Below are 20600 nucleotides of genomic sequence, written 5' to 3'. Positions count from 1 at the left end.
CATAACAGATATTTCACAATCATTGGATGGAAATGTCAAATAAGGAAATGAAAAATTCAACTAGTGGCAACAAAAGAGACATTAATTTTTAATGGTAGATAAGTAATTTTACTATTATTCGATAGCGCGTAGAGAATTCTCTCTATATAAAAGATGACGAACTTTGGCTTCTCCTTTTCGATGTGAGATGCGATTCGGCTGCTTAGTTACTAAGCTGTTTAATAAACAAACCAGAGTGGATCCGTTTTACTTTTTACGCAGAGCTGTACTTGTAACAGGCGTGTGATCTGAGCAGATCACCGAGTGGCGTTCGCCGTATATTTTGATCTGTCTGTTGTCTCTGGCGCCTGCCGGAGTTCGAGGAGAATCAGCTCAACGGTAAGTAAGAACCGGCTGACAACAGTCGCCAAGTTCTAGATGCCCTGAAACACGAGTCAAGACCACGTTCTGAGCTCGATCGGCCACTCGGGTGTCGGGTCAAACGCTACGGTAGGCAGGCACTTCGTTACCATTCAGCAGCAGAATCCCTGCTTCGGTTGGGCTGCTGAACCATTCGTCAGCCCGCGCGGAGGGACAACCACAGTTGATATTTTATACTACATCTATTCTCTTTTAAATATTATAGCTTAATGCCTGCGCGTTGCAATGGGGACTAAAAAATTTCACAAAATAATATTGTTGATTAGATGAAACACGCACAAAACAATCGAACCGACAAATGCTAGGGAAATATGTGGTCTAGTATCAAACCATGTATCCAAACCAAACATTTGTCAAAAAAAATAGTGACCCGCTGGATATAGCACGGGCATGTAACGGAGCCACAAATTTTCACAAGATAATAAAGGTAAAGCTAATGCAAAATAATATAACATATCCTTGTACCTGGTCCTTGTGTACTTTTATAAAACAAGATGAAAAGTATGCTTTAAATTGACGTCACGTTATCTTGTAAGTGGTCCTTGCATATTTTTATAAAACAAGATGATAGATGATATATGAGTTTTTTTAAATAATATTATTTTTATAAAACAAGCCATGAAAAATAGAGCTTCCTACTTACTAATTGCAAGGTGACAGCAAATTGCTTTGGAAATACAGAGGTACTTCCTAATAAACAATAGTGTGGTACTTGCCAACGAGAAACAAGATAACCCATCGAGCATAATTCGATATGCACCTGCAACTATTTCCGCTTGGTATTGACCACAAAGTCGTTGGCCTCGATAATAGAATTCCCTAATCCATCACAGCAAATTCTATATATAAAAAGGATAAGTACACCTCTTGTTTCTTTGCATATCTGTGTAAGTAGTGAATAAAAGCACTAAGAATCTGCACGTAAAGGAGAAAAATATGGTTTCACGACGATCTCATCATCTAAGATGCATAATGTCGCCTGACGCTAATTCAATGGGCCAAAAAGAGAAGGGAGTGCCATTCTAAAAACATATGCGAATCTCATAACAATTATAAGGCATTCATTATCTATAATATGTCACAGCTCAGTAGATCAACTCTGATAACTGTGGAGCACTGACCTAGGGAAAGATTTGCTCATCCCATTCTTATAGCTTGACTGTAACCTTAGTAAAAATGAGCAGTATTTTAAATGCATACACTATTATCACACCTTTCAAAATTCATAATCCATTTCTTTGCCTCTTCTGTATAATATCCATGGCTTGAGCACTTTTGCCAAACTTTTTTCTTAGAAAAAATATTGAAGTGTTTAAAATGGGCACTTACAGAATGCTCCCCTATATCAACAGCAGTAGCCATGGGATCTTTGATTTCAGGAATATACTGCCATCATAAAACAGATAAGTAAAGAGGCATTTGCCCTACCCACACACCCTATCAATTCAAATTAAATGGATAGTTTAAGGAAGATATACCGTTATATCTTGGTTGACGTCCTCCCTCTCTTCATTCAAACATTAGTTCATTCTTTGGGTTCTGTCTGGCAAAATTAAGCTCTTCTACAAAAGGCAACACGATCATCTTCATGGAATCTGAGCCCTGGCATGTTGAAGCACAAGACTAACCCAGCAGACCCACAATAATTCGATTGTTGTGCAAGTTCATCCAAGTTCTGCCTAAGATGAAAGAAGTGGAACCGTATAGACCAAACATCAAGAAATGAAACTAAATCCCCTCTATCCTTTCCCAAACTTTCAAGTATCCAACGTTTTCAAGGACTGTTATTCAACAAGATCCAAGCTCAGCAAACCTATGTGGTTGTTCGGGTCTCAGATTTTATTTATAGATGTTGTGAAAATGCATATTTGTGCAAGTTTTTCACATAAAATTCTTTGCACTACAGATTTCAACTTATATTTAGTGGCTTTATCTTAACGTAACCAAACAAGTGTTTAACTTTAAATTTAGTTTGATAAAATCTAGTTCAGAGAAAACCTAAGATCAAAACAACCCCAGTCTTGCATCCTCCATTGAATCCTATACGGCCCACATATTCCCCATTCTTTCCATCAATCCAATTCACTTCGTAATGTAGAAACACGGAAAAAATTTTAGCACATGACAGTTCCAAATTTAAACACTGTAAACACAAAAAGGGGCAGGGGATAACAAGAAAAATTGTTTCAGTTCATCCAAATCCATGCATAGAAACTCCATGCGCTCCTCCTTCCAAAGGCAGAAGCTAACGCTAACACAACAACGTGAGCCTTACCGGAGTACGCCTCCTGGATCCGCTGGAACTGCCGCTTGGCCTCGGCGGGGTCGCTCGCCTACCAGTCCAGTTGCCACTTCTGCGTGCGCACGCGATAAGAGATCAGAACCAACTCAGAACAGAACCCGATCAAACACATGCGCTCGCGCGCATGGACAAGAAGAGAACTCACCGGCGCGAGCTTCCTGTACGCGACACGTATGTCGGTGGCGGAGGCGTTCTTGCGCGATCGGACCCGGAGATCGAGCTCTAGGCGTGGCTCCCGCTGGCCGATCGAATGGGAGTCTTTCTGGATTCGGGGCACCGCCGACGGTGGGACGCTCGGAAGCTGAGCAGCGAGGTGGCAGCGGTGGAGGACGCGGTGGGAGGAAGGGGAGTCTTTCTGGATTCGGGGCACCGCCAACGGTGAGACGCTCGGGAGCCGGCCCGCGAGGTGGCGGCGGTGGAGGACGCGGCGGGAGGAAGGGTGTCAAGAGGCGCCACGGTTCGGTGGGTTTTAGCGACGAACACGAGGCGGCGTTGTCCCGGCTACGGCTGTTGAGGGGCAAAAAGGCGGCCGACCGGTGGGAGGAAGGACGGAACTGTGTAGGCCACGCGGAGGGGAGGGGAGGGGTGGAGGTGGCGCGGTGGTGGCGGACCGACGGGCGGTGTCACAGAGGGGAGGAGGTGGAGGCGGTGCGTTGGGAGGTTGGAGATGGCGGCGGGGATTGGGGGAGGATAGATGTGGGGAAGCCGGAAACGCACACGCGTAGACAGGGAGGGGAGGGGGGACAGAGGAATCTAAGGGGTGGCAGAGGAATATTCCTGGCAGACCATACATGTACTACTCATTTTTTAAGTAGGAGAGAAGAGATTTTAGTCTTTAGCACACAAAACAAGATTACAATAAATTTTTTTACATGATATATTTATCTCTCTCAATTTCTCTCATATTTAATCAATAACACATAAATCACCAATTTATCACACATTAAATTAAAATAATACTTTTCAATAGCCTTTAATATGAGTTCTAGTAAAACATCAACTTAAAAACCTAAAACAATATTTATTTAAGAACCAATTAAATTTCTAAAACAATATTTATTTAAAAATAAAGGTAGTAATTCTTACAAATAGCAAGTGGAAAGGCGACTAGACGAGGTACAGATCTAACCGTAGTTTGCAGCTCATTAGCATGTGGCAGTGAAGCCGCCTCTGAGCTTGGTAGGTAACTACCTATGATAGTGTTTGATTGGGTTAAGGAGCATGACGGTGATGGATCATCTTGTTTTTTATTGTTTTATTTGATTCGAGAAATGTGATGAGTTGATTCATCATTACTTTATCTCTCGTGAGCACATGTCTAATATAAACGTTATGAATAGAGTCATCCTACTAAAATTCATTGAATGATCTATATGAATTCACTCTCAATCCAAACACACCGTATATGATTGGAGTATCTATGGACCATGGCTGTTGTACATGGTACACCGTTGCATTGCGTTGCATGAGACGGCCGGGTCTGATGCTGCTGTTGAGGTAGCACATTTCTGCAGTGTGTTACCAGGTTATGCAGTGAACCGAGCACAGTCTCTAGCGAGCTGAATGGTACGTGCAGCAACCTTGCAGAGTTGCACAGATGATAGTAGACGACCATGGAGGAAATAAATCCCTGCACCGCATCCCGTGTGAATTTGGACCTGACCATTTCCAGGGCTGAGGAAAAGCCCAGTTACTTTCAGGCCGAAATCCTTGCCTGGCCGTGGCTGGGAAAGATTGCCGGCCTGGGTTGGCCCAACTATTTTCACGTTGGGAAACAAATAAAAAATGAAAATAAAATAGTCAGGGGTTTTTTTTCGAGAGAATTCTTTATTTACCACTGAAAATTTACGCGATCTCTTATTTATCACTGAATGTGTCAAGCTCACATGTTATTGACATATAAGAAATTGAGTGACTTCTCAATGGCATAGGAGAAATTTATTCTTTTTTGGCAACATGGTTGGCAAGCTTCCAAGCACACCTAATTTTTAGGCGCGCTCGCAGCATAATACGTGAATTACCCCGACAGTCTCCTCTTTTTTCATTTTTGGAATCTTTTTCCCTCCTCCTATTTCTTTTTTTTTTTGAAAATTTTACAAAAAAAAGTTTGGCTCGAAAAGTTTTAAGAAAAATTTACATGAAAAAAGTTTTGCTCATTTTTTTTTAAAAAGTTTTACTAAAAAGTTTTGCTCAATTTTTTTTCTCCAACAGTCATGCGCGGAACAGGATTTGTGCTAGCTTTCCAACCTCTCTTCCCCTTCACATACTGTCGCTGAAACTGGGACCCACGGACCCCGGAGCCCTAACCAAATAAACTCCCCATTCGAACTCGCAAAAACCCTTCTCCGACCCTTCCCGCCGCCGCCACACCCACCACAGGCCACCACCACCTCCTGCTCCTGTCCGCCGACGCCGCCATGGACGCCGGCGGCGCCTCCGACCCCTCGCGCCAGGTGCGCGTGCGCTTCGTGACGAAGCTTCCGCCTCCGCTGCGCGCGCCGCCCGCCGCCATCGCCGTCCCCGCCGACCTCTCCCGCATGGGCCTCTCCGAGATCGTCAACAGCCTCCTCCTCGCCGGTGAGCGCCCCACGACCCAACCCCAACCTTCCTAGAGAGGGACGACCCACGGATTTCTGAGCCTTTCGCTTCCATCTCGCAGCCGAGCCGGACCTCCAGGCGCAGCCCTTTGACTTCCTCGTGGACGGTGAGCTCGTGCGGCTGCCGCTCCAGCAGTTCCTCCTCACCAAAGGCATCTCGGCGGTACGAATTTGTGTTTGGAGGCTTGTTTTCTCGGAGCCGGAGGTGTTGCTGTGGCAGGTTGGGGTTGTGAATTATGCGAGGTTTCGGTGTGAATGTTTTGTAGGAGAGGTTGCTTGAGCTCGAGTATGTGAAAGCTGTGGCGCCGAGGAAGCAGGAGGAGCCCTGCCCCCACGATGACTGGGTTAGTGCTGTTGATGGATCAAACCCGAGGTATGGTTTAAGTCGTGTTGGTTATGTTCAAACCTTTTAAGGTGTGAAAGTAACTGATCTGGAATGGAATTGTTCTTTTCTTTTATTTGTCATAACATGTGTATCGGTTGGATGACCTGGGTTGAATTTTGGATTGGCAATGTCCCTCTATTGGTAGGAGATTAGTTGATGCACATATTTGATTTTGGTTAAGGTCAGAGTATAGGGTTGTACTTTAGCTTGTTTTGGAATTGAATCACGTGACATCTGCTCGCATACATACCTCTCTGGATACCTTTTTTTAGAGTACAAGTCGGACGCACAAACGCATATACACCACACGCACGCCCACGTAGCACAGGCACACGCGTTGACCACTGAATGCACCCACATTTGAATGTATTATTCCTACACTGAATTTAATTCTGGAGGAAAGGTGAGCACTTGTGCCGAGTCTGGGATTCGAACCCGGGTGGACAAGACTCTAACCAGCTGAACTATGCTTAGTTCTCTCTAGATACTTTAGGTAACAGTTGTTTCGATATATTCCTATCCATATGTTGGCGTTGGTGTACTTCAGCTAGTTTTTGCACGAGGCACTGCTGCTCCTTCCACCTTGAGTAGTGTTGACACCAATAGGAGTCAGCAACAATTTATGAATAAAAAGCACAGGATGACCACATACCCTGTTAAATCTATCCCCCTTGCTACATATGGAATCTGTTTGTCTCCTAAATCACCCATCTTTAATCATAGTGACCAATCACCAATGATCATAGACATTGGGTTGTGAAATATATCATACACCAGACATTGGGCTCTTTAGGACGATGTAGTCATGTATCTTCTCGTTTTTCTTTTTGCAACTAATAAAATAAAACTCTTCACCTCTATAATATCACATAAAAAACAGAGGAAGTTATAAGCTAATACACAGTGACAAATTTGGTCATTTCCTTTGTTAGGTATACATAAATCGTGCATTGACATTAAAGTGAACATTTTATATCTTGATTATTTATTTGAAGTTTTACTTTCATGTGGTTTCTATTACTACTAAACTACTTGTTGTTTGGCAGTTTCATATTAACAGGTTGCTACGATGGTCTTGCAAGGTATGCATAATTTGAACTCTAGTCTTTTATTCTACTCTGGTAGAATTGTTGCAAGTATGTGGAATTGCTGTATGCCTTACCCTTTCATTTTTTTTTGCTTAGATTATGGAAAGATGCAGCAGTATGTACACACATTTTGGAGGGACACAGTGGTGCAGTTACTTCCACCAGATTCATCAATAAAGGTCAGCATGCTCAAAATAATAAATATTTGCTGAGTAATGTTAAAAGGGCATCTGAACCAAAATTATTTCTGCTTCATTGTCACATTGACTTTTTAAGTGACTGGCATGAATAATGTTATTGCAGGAGTTGAAACTGAGGGAAGTATGCATGTAGTGACTGGCTCAAAGGATAGGTCATTGCGCCTATACAAAGTAAATGTGGTCTTTTTTGCTTTTCTTCCCAAGTCTTGTTTATTTTGCCGTAATATTTTTTCTTATATCCTACATTATGCCTTGGACTCCTGAAGTGTGATATATCGGTCAATACGGACTACCCAAAGCGGGTTGGGGCTTACAAAATTCTTCGTGGGCACACATCATCTGTTCAAAGTGTCTCTGTAGACCTTTCCAGAGATATGGTAATGATCACTCGATCTGGTCTTCTTCATCAATGTTATTGCTATATTTATTTCTTATATCCACGTTTCCTTCTAACCTCTTCTTTGGGGCCTAGCTATGTTCTGGTTCCTGGGATAGCACCATCAAGTTGTGGACGGTTGAAGGATCTGAAGAAGACGGTAACACTGTCTCATTGAAGAAGAGAAGGATGAATTCTGACTCATCTGGACCTGAAAAGTCTCAATTAGAGGTACTCGTTACGTTCTAATCTAAATTCCTGGGTCTTGTATGCGTATTTCCAAGGCTATAGAGTATGTTCATCTTTGATTGGGTTAGGAAGTTACTCCATCCAAAAGTATAGGGCGTGTTTCTTTCCAGCACCTAAACCAAGGAGCCACATAAATCGACTCATTTGCCCCTAGTTAATACTATTTCCTGGCATTATGGCGCCGTTTGGCACAGCTCCAGATCCAAGATTTCTTGGAGCTGGTTAAACATAGCTCTAAGAAATCTTGGATCTGGAGCTGTGGGTGGATTGAGGGTATTTAGTTGAGCCATATGGTTTTTATTTTAGACTAAAAATGAAAGTTTAAATCGCTTTGTTTGATTATACAAATTCCAGATCTAGCATGGATCTTGGAGCTGGAGCTATGCCAAACATGCCCTATATTGCTGCCGCCCTCGCATGCTTGCATGCATGCATGTTTAATGCACAACCACACAGGCAACGAAGAGTCTCCAAGCAAAATCCCGCTAGGCATGCATCCCGCCAAATGAAAATTTTCCTTCTGCGAAATCGATTCCAACTTGTGGCTCTTAAAATTTTGAACGAAAAATTAGAGGCCGCCTAATGCAGTTTTGAATGGGAAATTAGTTTGCCGCCAAGCTTATGCATGAGTATAAATACGGGAGGTTAGTGGTACTAGTGCATCGGCATAAGCTCTGTTGCATTAGAATGGTCCAAAGCAATGGAGACTCCACTGCCTGACTTGAATGAACCATACCATGGTTAGTGGTACGACTGCTTAGCTAGCACATTTTTCGTATTCTTTTGTTGTGTTCCATAACCACTCTATCCTGTTTCTACCTTATCGTTTTTTCATATGGAAACTCCACTGCCTGACTTGAATGAACTACCTCTACGTTGCTATTGTGTGCTTTAACTTCGTCGCTCATGGAGTTCTTGTTTCTTAGTTGTGGTGCTTTCATGGAGGCCGGCCAATGTGTTAGCTATATAAGCATGCATGCACCTGTTAGTCTTCTTGGCGTGGAGCACGAAGCAACGCCAACCAGTTAATGGCATGCAACAGCTTAGAGTAAATAGGGTCACTATTGACCAAAACCACCCAAGCATGCATGGGGGAAGGAACTGTGCCTTATATTGTTGGACAAAATGAGAAGTGAAACACACCCTATACTTTTGGACGGAGGGAGTACGCATTTTCATCACCTCATTTGGTATTTAGTGTTTTGCTTCGATGTGCTGACCTATGGTGGCTGCAAAACAGTTTGGTTTCTGTTCATGGGCTACTCTTGACCTTTCCATAGTGCGGTATCTGGACTAGATCAATTAATTCCAGTTATTGGTTTAAACTTTAAAATGGGCGGCCTATTGGTTCTTGTATATGATAATTTAATGTGTATTGACTACCATGATTTTGAGGGAGATGGAAGGCTGGCACTTTCTGTTAGTACGTTTTTTTTCTTTTCCAGTCATGAATTCATGATAACTCCCACTCATCTCACAGTTTGGATCCTGTTGTACTCCAGGGCTCAGCAACTTCAACACTTCTGGGACATACACAGTGTGTTACTGCTGTTGCCTGGCCTGAGCAGCAAACTATATATTCAGCATCTTGGGATCATTCTGTTCGGCAGTGGGATGTCCAAACTGTGAAAGAAACATGGAATATGGTATGAACAATTATCTTTATATTGCAAATTATGTAGTTAACTCCATTTACTTTGTTTCAATCCATGAATCCCGAGGGTTTCCCCTCCTAGCTTAAACAGAATATCTGTGTATTGCAAAGGGAAGTATGGACAATGCTCCGTTTTCATGCTAGCATAGTAGTAAACAACAACAACAACAATGCCTTTGTCCCAAGCAAGTTGGGGTAGGCTAAAGATGAAACCCACAAAATCCAACTAAAAAGAAGGAAACAATTTTCTATGCTAATTCACTGGCATCTCCACATTTTAGTGCTCATTTTCTCTCGAGTTTTCCTAAGCAGACTTCGAAAATGGAAGTCCCTAGTTATTTTTTGACTGTTAAATGCAGCAGATTCATAAAGCTAGTGTAACTATCCCGTTCTGTTTCATGACTGAATCCGTCCTATTTGACTTTCACATTCACGTCCAAACCTTTTCAATAGGTTTGTGGGAAGGCTTTGAATTGCTTGGACTGTGGTGGTGAGGGCTCTTCACTGATTGCTGCTGGTGGCTCTGACCCTGTCTTGAGGGTATGGGACCCTCGCAGACCCGGTAAATATATTATAAATATGTTTTTAATGATCTTTCTTGGACCACGTTCAAACTAGCTGATATGTCTTTCTGCAAATAGGAACTCTAGCTCCTATTTTTCAGTTCTCCTCTCACTCAAGCTGGATCACTGCTTGTAAATGGCACCCAAGTTCCTGGTTCCATTTGATATCATCTTCATTTGATGGAAAAGTGATGTTGTGGGATCTAAGAACAGCAGTATGATTCTAATAATCTCGCTGTCTTCCTCATTTGCTTGTTAGATTGTTGCATAAAAATGTCGTTAATTATTTTGCTCCTGTTGCAGTGGCCGCTGGCTTCCGTGGACTCACACAAAGATAAGGTATTCTTTTTTGTGGTGTTTCTTTTTTCCATGTTTCATGAGAAACAAAATGAGGTGCTCAGCTAACATTGGTGATTACAGGTTTTATGTGCCAACTGGTGGAAAGGGGATAGCGTGATCAGTGGTGGAGCTGATTCCAAGCTATGTATCTCATCGGGGATTGAAATTGTGTGACGAAGATTTTCCTCATGTTTGTTGTGTCCATGCTATCGAGGTTCTAACTTTTATCAATCATCATTATCTTAAATAGTTAGACTCCTGCTTTGCCTTTGTCGAATTCTTTAGGTGCTTCGTAGCTACTAGCTAACTGTCGTTCAATTGCACAGATAATATTGGTTGACAAGTCATCCTTAAAAGCCAAACCATGTCAATTATGGCTGGGAACATATGCAACCCTTCATCAGATCAAGATACCACACGGAGCTTGCGGTTTGTGTATGCAATTATGCATGAGCATGCATAAGTAAGATTCATAGTAATGGATCACCACATTTTGCTCCTCAACTTTTTGCTTGTTACTTCATTGGTGAATTGACACCAAAATCAACATATTATGGCAAGATCATGAATTATAGTCCTGAGTTGATTGTTGGCCTGGCAGCTTCCCTTTATGCTGGCGTTACTTAACAGTGAATGCCAAGTTGTGAACTGTAATCGGTAGACTGCGATAATGATTTTTTGGAAGCGTAATTTATGTATTCAAGTGTTAAGGAAACCACATAACCTAGCATATGAATGTGATCACCGCTATTTGTGTCAGAACACTTGACTGTCTTGCATAGTACAGCTGGTTTCCTTCAATGAAACTTATAACCTGGATCACCGTTATTTGTGCGTACAGAGAAATATGTGGGTACAGAGAAATATCAATGAAACTTATAACCTGGTTTCCTTCAATTAAACTTAATTTGGGACTCAATTCCGCAAGTTCCCTTGACACGGCGCGCAAAGCGTGGCTGGTGCCCTGATTACTTAGGGTGTGATTGGTTGCCCATTAAACTGTCAGTCTAGCTATTCTTGTGAGTCTAGTTTAGTGAGTACTGGTTGAGGGGATGCAACTAAGCTTGTTTGGTTAGTTGTATTGTTGGGACATGTTAGACTGAGAAGCTGTTTGGGTGGTCGTATTGCGTGGGAAAAACATTAGCAAAAAAGTGTTAATACAATATTCATGTCTTAATTATTCAATAACACATTGTAATAGCTCTTAATGTATCTATTCATGTCTTAATCCATTTCGAAATATATTAATACTCTCTTCGGTCATAAATACTTATTACTTTTGATTTTTCACGGTCTCCATGTGCAACTTTGTCCGTTATTTTTTTTATAGGAATATAGTTATAATACCTAATAAAAAATATAATATTATAAAAAAAATTAAGATAAATCTATACGTGTGATTTTTATATTTTCAAACTAAATATTTCAGAAGCTATCGACGGTTAAAATTTTAAAAATTTGACCGAATCTTGATTAAAGCGATAAGTATTTATGATCGGAGGAAATAACACTTATTATTTGCTAATCACTCACTAATGATATTATTAACTGGACCTAACTCACCAAAGAAGATCGAACCGAGCGTTTCTCTTAGCCTGGCCCAAAAGAGAATTTTTGCGTCTTCTGTGCCAGACTGCCTCTTTGTAAGCAACCAAACACAAATCATATCCAAAATCTTGCATTCACTGAGCCTTATTGGGTGGTTGGTTGGCAACCAATCAAACCCTCAATTTCCAACCAAATCATCAGCCAAACAAAGGCCCAACGGCCGGATCACACGACACGAGCGCCCCAGAACCAACCGCAAAAATGCAGATCACCTAGCAAGCCCCCGAAGCGCGGGACTTCCAGAACGCTCACGTATGCTGGCACGAACGGATCCATCCCGATACTTGTGCTGGATCCGAACACATACATGCAACAAAAGAATCACGCACGCACCAAGCAACATGGTTTCCAAGAACACCAAGACACTCGTCTTCCTCGCGGCGCTGCTGCTCGCGTGCGCCGGCACGACTAGCAGCGCGGCGAGACACCTCGAGGAGGCGGCGCCTGAGGAGCACCCGGCCGTGCCGGAGCTGCCAGTGCCAGAGCACGAGCTGCCGCCGCTGCCCAAGGTCGAGCTGCCACCGAAGCCGGAGCTGCCCCCGTTCCCAGAAGTGCACCTGCCGCCGAAGACTGAGCTGCCTCCGATCCCCAAGGCGGAGCTGCCCCCCAAGCCCGAGATGCCCGGCGTCCCCGAGTTCCACTTCCCGGAGCTCAAGACGAAGCCGTGACCTGGATTACGTCCATGATCCAACTGTGTGCGTCCCTGCCGTATTAAGCTGGGCGTGTGGATAGTTTTTTTTGCCCGGAGTGTGCCGCCGCTGATCGAGCTCGACGTCGTTCTTTGTGTCGTGCAGTGTGTGAGTGGTGTTGTCCTGAGTACTGAGTAATCTCGTGATGTATATGTACGTGGGCATGCACATATATTTAGACACGATGCTAGATTGTTGTACTCAAGGAGCCTTGGTGGTGTGCTGCAATATCTGGTTACCTTTTACTCTCTGTGTTTTTGCATTATACTTCAAAGTTAAACTCCAGCAATTCAGCTTAGCCTTTAGGCCGAGGGGCATTCGCTTATTTACCATCAGAGACTCCTGAGTGATATCCTATTTATTATCCTAGCTTATATGTATAGATTCAGAAAACCTCACATATGCCTCAGTAATAATTACTACCTACTGAGAATGACAAATGAGCAAATATCCCTACAGAAAACCCTGAATTACACACACCCGAGGAATCCACCCACAAGTCTGCTGCCGCCAGGTCTCCGCCTTCCGTAGGCCGCTCTACCGATCGACGGACACAAGGCGCGGGTTGCCACCGGTTGTGACCGCCCCGCCGGCGCTCGCCCACTTCTACCCGTGTGTCCCCGCCCGCGCGGAAGACGATTTCGCCCCGCCGCGGCCGCGCTACCGGGATACGCTGCCAATTCTGCTGATGGGCCGAAGGATCAGCGGATGGACCATGTTTACGCCAGACGTACAGCCCAATCCTCATTTACGCCCAATCTTGTTCATGGGCTCAATCCCGTGAAATCCATGTGTTCCAAATGAGACCTAGATATACAAGGTTACCTTCCTCTAAGAAAAAAGGCCACCAACACCAAAAAATGTATATATACAAGGCTACCTACTACTGGTGGTTTTACACGTCCAAATCCTGCCGATTCTACACAATGATCTGGAATTCAAGCAGTTCATGCTGTACCGGAGATTTTGAGGCACCGACGGGACCTGTGCACGCGCCTTCTCGCTCGCAGTCGTTCGCGTGGCCCGGTGGCCGCGTCAGGTGCGCGCCTCGTCGTTCCCCGCCGCATACATGCCGCAAGCCGCCGTGTGCACTATGCGGATGCGGACCTTTGCTTCCGATACCGTTGGGCCGCCCGCGCCGTGGCCGACCTCAGGAACGGCGCGCGCTCTTGTTTCCAACTTCCAACCGGTCGTCAGATGCCAAATTTGAAGCAGCAAACGGTGAAATCTACGTGCTCTGCTCCCGGGCTAAGAACAATGTAACCGCTGACGTAGCATGCAGAGTCTTCTACGTAAACATGTGCATGCTCTCAAACCAATTCACATATCTCGAAGTTAACTGAACGGTGAGGATAGTGCCGCATGTGCAGTAGCGCATGTTCAGGACAGGAAGCTCGAATCTGTCCGTTTAAAAATTTGTTAAACAAAAATAACGTAACACATGTATAAGCTTGTAATTATTACAATTCCTTATTCAACGAGTGTCGTTTCGGATTCCTTCTAGAGAAAATTCTGGAACCACAGTTGAAGTCAGTGCAACAGGTTTTCCTCATTTTAGATATGATTATGATGCTATCATTCTGCGACCATCAAGTGCGAGCTTTTGAACATGATGAGGGGGCAAATTCTATTTCCTACTCCATGCAGAATTTTCAGCTAGAATCAAATTTCAAATCGGATCGTAGACAAATGTAAAATGAAGTGAATCCATGCACAAACAAATTATAATTTTCAATGACAATTGAAGAGACCTCAAAGGTATAGCCAAATGTTACTGATTACTGAAGTCTACAGGGACACTAATACTCTAGTGCCACCCCGACTATCAATGTGACATCAATACAACTTTTATTGATTCTTTCATGGTACGTTGTAAACAAAGTTAAACTATCTTAAAGTCGTAATTACTGGTATAACAAAAGGGCAAATAAACAAACAGACGAACATATGTTACCCACTCCAACTTTAATAGAGATGATTGTTCCATCCATGGTGGTCAAGTGGCAACTACCAGCAAGCATGAAGTAATACTTCAGACGTACTAACATTAAACTAAAAAAAGTAAAGACAGGCAACAGGTAATGCTTTATGGTCCTGCACATTATATGGACTTCACACTAATATGTCCTCACAGCAACATCTGAAAGGGTACAAGTACACAACTAAAAAGGAACGGTGTAAACGTTCATGACAGCTTTACTTTGAATCTCATGATGTAACTCATAAATATGCAATGCGATCATCATTGATCACAGAGAAATCAAAGGAGATTCTTACCCTCCCCTCGATGAGGTCCTATGTTCCGATGTTGATGACAATACAGCTGATCGCCTTGGCAGAGTTGAGGCAGAGCGTGTGGTTCTCGTTCTTCTCCCATGGATTGAGCACCCTCTTGGTGTTGATGGCATGCTCGTTGATGGTGCCCGACATGGCCAAGTTGATGAGCTTGCTGAACAAAACAATAAAAAACCAACCAGATTAGACTGTAGTAAAACCATTGGATCTAGAGAAAAATCTCAATTAGGATTCAGGAACGCACCATAGGAGCATGACATCCTTCGTCATTGGATGAGGTGATCAGTCGCTGGATCGATGGGAGCGCATCCTTGAGGAAGGGGTCCTCCACAAAGGTGACCCTTGTGCACCGACGAGGCTGATGCGGAGGCACCGCGCTTGCGGTGGTGACGGTAGCGGCGGCCACAGTTGGTGGAGGAGGCAGGTGCGGAAAGCGAAGGGGGACGAGGACATGATGGGCGGTGAGGTCAAGGTAGGTAATGGCGAGGCTGGGGTTGGTCAGGGGCGTGATGGAGATGAGGAGGATCTTGCAGAGGATGATGTCCTCCACCTCGTCCAGAATGAGCTACGGCCGCGCTGGCGATGGTGACACCATCGGTGGCGGCGAGGATGTTGCTACCGCTGCTTCTCCTTCCGCCTTGGGCTTGGGGAATCGTGTGTCACGGTGGGTCAAGAGAAGCGCTGCAACGACGGATCGGGGTGGGGTAGCGCGTCTGTGTGTGCGGGTGAGGTTGATGGCATATCGGCACATCGGCAGGTTGAAGCGAGACAGAGGTAGCGCAGGAGGTCGAGGGCGACCCAATTGCGCGAGGGGGAGGAGAGGGGCAATAGGGAAGGAAATGCAGGCTACAATGAGATGATTCTAGGCCCACATGTCAACGCTCGGTCGTATAAGGGAGGCAGAACACGGATGGACGCATGATGGAAGGAATTTTACAAACGTTTTAAGTAGTGAAGATCGAGATTTTTGGGGCCTATTTGGGAGTTGGGACCAATAGAATTTTGTGGGAGTTTCTAGTTCACCGCTTTTTGAACAGGGCCTTAAATTTGTGCAACTTCGAAGGAAAAGGAACAGAGCATACAATTTTAACTGCATATTTAGCGTTTTCTCCAAACAAAAATACGCTCTTAAATTCAATCAACTTATCCCGTAGTGTAAAGACCCTAAGGAAGGAAGCTAAGCCCTCATGAACTTGCCCTTGTCACGTAGTATTATTGCCTAGAATACAGCATATCTTTTCAGATAGATAAATATCTCTAGGCATGCAGTCCTTAATTTCAGATAGATAGATGTCTCTAGAAAATCTGGTACGCCTTAAATAGGGGGATTTGGATCCAAATCCATATGATGTAGTTCAAATCTGAAAAGATCACAATGCAATCTCATCCGAACCCCGCAAAGATCAATAGCTGCACCCCAGAACGACCACTTCTTTTCAGGCTTTCCAGAAGAAATGCACAAGGTTCCTGACTTAAGGTTGATAACACAGGTCAGCGTGGCATGCTTGAAAAACATCGTTGCAAGAGGAACCTAAAAGTAATTTGCATCCGGGCCATACTGCCCACATAGCATACCTATTGGAAGTTTTAGCTGCTCAAAAGGAGAATATGGAGTACACAACGTTTTGGCAGCTCCAAGTTCCCCTTCTGTCCGAGCTTTCACACTCTTCTTGACTTCCTGTACAAAAAGCAAGAAATTCAATTATTAAACATATGCCAAGAGGGAAGCGTATACTCCCTCTATTTAACAATATTTGTCCATAACCCACTGTACACATTACCAAAAAAGTATTAGTTACAAGAAAAAAAAAATCAATGAGAAATGATAATCCATACCCCTATTAAATGACATGATACAATTATTTTCCCTTTAAAAGCATTTAATTTGGGTAAATAGTGGAATCAATGGGTAAATATTTTGAAACGGATTCTACCGTGGCCATGAACAAATATTCAAATAAAACGGAGAGGGTAGTAGAATTAGTAACGCGTAAATAAAGCGAGAAGGAAAATTAGTTCGGACTTGCCATTAAGTCATAAAAGTACTTCTAGTGTTGAACATAATGACGTAGTTTTCATACATTGAATCTAGATAGTTCGAAACATATAAAACAACACATTCTACGAAGTTGGACTATGCGGATTATTAAGCATTAAATAAAAAAACAGGGGGCATATTAGTTAATTTCGCTAAAGTTTTGAAGAAAGGATTTAGGGATAGGACGGAGATCTGATAAATAATTGCACTGTTAATTAGATACACTCATTGTAATTTTATTGGTTTTGAAATATACCACTACAATTTAGATGGTTCAATTAGTTAGGTTATTGGATTTAGTAAAGAGTCATAACAGTAGCCTAACAACCGTGCGCGCTCCGTGCTTGTACCTGTCCTGCGCACGACATGCACGGTGCACTCACCAAAGCACCAAAACCAAGCACCAACTGTGTAGCAGTCGTGCAGATGACCAACCAAAGTCCTAGAGCGCCGGCCGGGCAACTGCAAGACTCTGACACGCACAACGCCTCTGCGACCGATGGGCTATAAGTCGCATTGCATCGCTCTAGGCCTCATCCATCCCACAGAACGCCTGTGTTCTTGAGCTCACGAATCATACGAGTCACCCAGCCCAATATGGCTTCGAGAACCGCCATGTCCTCCCCCGTGCTCCTCCTCGCGCTGCTGCTCTCGTGCATCTTCATGAGCAGCGCAGCGCGGAGGCTGGAGGAGGCGGCGCCCAAGGAGGAGTTCCCGCCGCACCTGATTGTGCCGGAGTTGCCAGTGCCAGAGCACGAGTTGCCGCCGAAGCCAGAGCTACCTCCGTTCCTGGAGGAGCACCTGCCAGAGAAGACAAGTTGGATAAGGCGTCATCCACCTTCGCATCTCAGAAGCATCAGGAGTCGCCAATGCATCAGTCGAAGAAGCATCAGGATTCACCCATAGAATGAATGTTGTTCCAAGTTGCCACCCCTGCCATCCCTTTGGATGCTATTACAGGGGGCATTGCCCAATCGGCTACTAAGGAGTGATCGGTGCCCATAGCCAACTCTAGGTTGCAGCCCCAAGCTTATGTCGCCAAGGAGGTTGAAGGGTCAACCACAACAACTGTGGCCACGACTCCTCCGGTTTGCGAGCAGTACACGAAGGCTTTGTTCCTCCTTGCACTTAAGCCAGAGTCCCTGGAGTACTCTTATGACTACTCAGGGATTGACTTTTAGCAGTTGGAGGTGGTGTCTCTCATTTATGAGCAACCGTCTAGAGCTTATCTCTACTCGTTGGCAACCACCCCCACCGTGTTCAAGCCGAAGTCCCTGGAAATACACTATGGGATCTCATGTTGTGTCATTTCCAGTCTCCACTAATGTTACTGAATGTACGCCTTTTGTGGTGGTCGGGGATCCCCTTGTGTTCCACCACGACCTTCACCGTCGAAGGTGACACCAGCAAGACGAAGGAGGAGATCTTATGATAAGTCGATGGTCCGTCGAAGTGCTTGTCTTGCTTTGAAGTACCTGATCGCTTTCGATGGACACCTCCCCCACCATCATTTATACTCTCTCGGATCATTTCGGCTGTCGACCTTTAAGCTTAGTGTAGTCGCTTGAGTCGTCGGATTTGAGGAGTTGCTTTGGAGTGGTGCTGTTATGGGTTTATCCTCTATGTTGGCTCTTGTAGTCGCTTTTTGCTATTATGTGTTATTGCGGTGCTCTAGGCCTAGCTCTTTAGCTAGATTTTTAGCATGCTTTGTTCCGTGATTTTTGCTCGATTTTCTCTTAATTAATCGAGCACTTCAGACCGTCGGGTTTTTTTTTTCTTATTAATATAACGGGTAGCTCTCCCGTCGGTTTAGTTTTAAAAAATATTTTTTTTGCCACCGCTAAGAAATGACTTCTCTAGATTATTTATCACTCTGGTTCATAATTATTGACTCAAATAGTCTCATATTTTATTGACATGAGTGTCGTCGTAATAAAAAAGGTCCATCTTTTTTGAGTGGCAAACCCTCGCACCTCGCGGGTGACGGCGTGGCTCTTTGATCTTTCATTCTTTCTCCACCGTGCACACGCGCACCGTGCGGCTGTGCCGGCGTTTGCTCCCTCCTAGCGCCTGCGCTTTTCCGGGTCCCCGCGCGTTCTCTGTTCTTCCTTCCCGAGTCTCGGCTCAACGCTTCCTTACTGTTCCCAGCATCGTCGTCAAATGAAGCAACAAAACGGTGAAACGTACGGGCTCACAGGCCAAGAACAACGTAACGTAACCTCGCATGTGACTCGCTAGCACGCACGGCTTTCTACGCACTAAACTGTGCTCAAGTACGTAGTTGGAACTGGGAATCCACGTTCCACTTTTGTTCTGAAATTTGTGGAAGCAGCACCTGCCAAGTTTCAGAACAGCTCCGAGAGTTGGTGCTCGATCTCCAGAACATGCCATCGCAACTTAACAGGTGATCTGATCTGACGACAGCTCGTACGCGCGTGCATCCGCACACGAACATGTATCTGATTACTCAGTTTCCAACCAAACCATCACTCCATCAGCCCAAGACAGATCAACAAGCTGCTCCGATCACACCAACTCACCGAACCAACCGCACAAAATATGTAGATCACCAACCAAGCCCCAGCCAAAGCGCGGGACTTTGATAACATGCACGCTGACACGATCTATCTCAAGCCCTCTATAAGTACCACGCCACTGCCTTCCGATCCTTGCCATCCCACGAACCAAACTCCTGCTCTCGATCCGAAGACATCCAACGAAAGAATCACGCACGCACGCACGCACCATCTCCGACATGGTTTCCAAGAGCGCCAAGACCCTCGTCCTCCTTGCGGCGCTGCTGCTCGCGTGCGCCGGCACGAGCAGCGCGTCCAGAAACCTCGAGGAGGCGGCGCCCGAGGGGGACGAGCACCCGGCCGTGCCGGAGCTGCCTGTGCCAGAGCACGAGCTGCCGCCGTTGCCCAAGGTCGAGCTGCCGCCGAAGCCGGAGCTGCCACCGTTCCCGGAAGTGCACCTGCCGCCGTTCCCGAAGGTCGAGCTGCCACCGAAGCCCGAGATGCCCGGCGTCCCCGAGTTCTACTTTCCGGAGCCCGAGGTCAAGCCATGATCTGGATTACATCCACATGATCCAACTGTGTGCTGCCCTGCCGTGTTAGGCTGGGCATGTGGATAGTTTTCACTTTTCAGAGCGTGCTGCCGATCGAATTCGGTGTTCTTGTGCTGTGTCATGTGTGAATGGTGTCGTCGTGACTCGTGAGTACTGCTGAGTAATGTCGTGATGGCTATATACGCAGGCGTATGTATGTACACATGAATACACGATGCGTACTGCTCTTTGGTGTGCTGCAGTATTTGGTTACTGTATGTACACATGAATACATGAATCGGGTGCAAGATTGGGCGGCCACAAAAATCGGGTGAAGAGAGGCTTGAAAATGCTCGATTCAAATATATAGCTTTACCGTTTTGCAATACACTTCAAAGTTAAACTCCAGCAATTCAACTCAAGCATGATTAGCCTTCTGGGTAACAGAAGCACCTTTGCTAGTTTATCAAACATGAACCATCTGTTAATCGAAGCTTGTTTTGGCATCTCTACATGTTTATTCCGACATGAACCTTTTTTTCAGTTGTTGAAGCTTACATGAGTATGTTTCATTTGCAACTATTTTCAACAGTGGTGAGGGTTAGTGTAGGACGGTGTACGCCAGGGCCTTGCTGCTCCTACTGACATTGAGACCTCTTATAACTTAGTAAGATTGTTCATACTAATAGCGCGGCTAGTTTCGCTGTAATATTTTTATTATAATAATCTTTAATTGAAATTTAGTCCCTTT

General features: G+C 44.6%; 3 protein-coding genes across 3 annotated transcripts; all 3 read left to right on the top strand.

Annotated features, from left to right (window-relative positions):
- Positions 1-5016: 5016 nt before the first annotated feature.
- Positions 5017-10765, top strand: LOC133891692 (ribosome biogenesis protein WDR12 homolog). Its single transcript, XM_062332428.1, has 14 exons — positions 5017-5299; positions 5382-5482; positions 5586-5692; positions 6751-6786; positions 6889-6971; positions 7096-7163; positions 7259-7369; positions 7465-7599; positions 9120-9263; positions 9725-9833; positions 9913-10049; positions 10138-10173; positions 10255-10387; positions 10500-10765. Exons 1-13 carry the CDS (start codon positions 5140-5142, stop codon positions 10345-10347), a joined length of 1320 nt encoding a protein of 439 aa, XP_062188412.1. The 5' UTR covers positions 5017-5139; the 3' UTR covers positions 10348-10387; positions 10500-10765.
- A 1254-nt stretch (positions 10766-12019) lies between these two features.
- Positions 12020-12697, top strand: LOC133891114 (protein PELPK1-like). Its single transcript, XM_062331831.1, has one exon. The coding sequence runs from the start codon at positions 12036-12038 to the stop codon at positions 12447-12449; it is 414 nt and encodes a 137-aa protein (XP_062187815.1). The 5' UTR covers positions 12020-12035; the 3' UTR covers positions 12450-12697.
- A 4703-nt stretch (positions 12698-17400) lies between these two features.
- Positions 17401-20099, top strand: LOC133890367 (protein PELPK1-like). Its single transcript, XM_062330761.1, has 2 exons — positions 17401-17620; positions 19449-20099. The coding sequence occupies exons 1-2, from the start codon at positions 17401-17403 to the stop codon at positions 19868-19870; spliced, it is 642 nt and encodes a 213-aa protein (XP_062186745.1). The 3' UTR covers positions 19871-20099.
- The last annotated feature ends 501 nt before the right edge of the window (positions 20100-20600 follow it).

The sequence above is a fragment of the Phragmites australis genome, chromosome 14, assembly GCF_958298935.1.
Source record: "Phragmites australis chromosome 14, lpPhrAust1.1, whole genome shotgun sequence".
NCBI classification, from domain to species: domain Eukaryota; kingdom Viridiplantae; phylum Streptophyta; class Magnoliopsida; order Poales; family Poaceae; genus Phragmites; species Phragmites australis.
The sequence above is the reverse complement of the archived record's forward strand: the minus strand, read 5'-3'. Positions and strand labels throughout refer to the sequence as shown.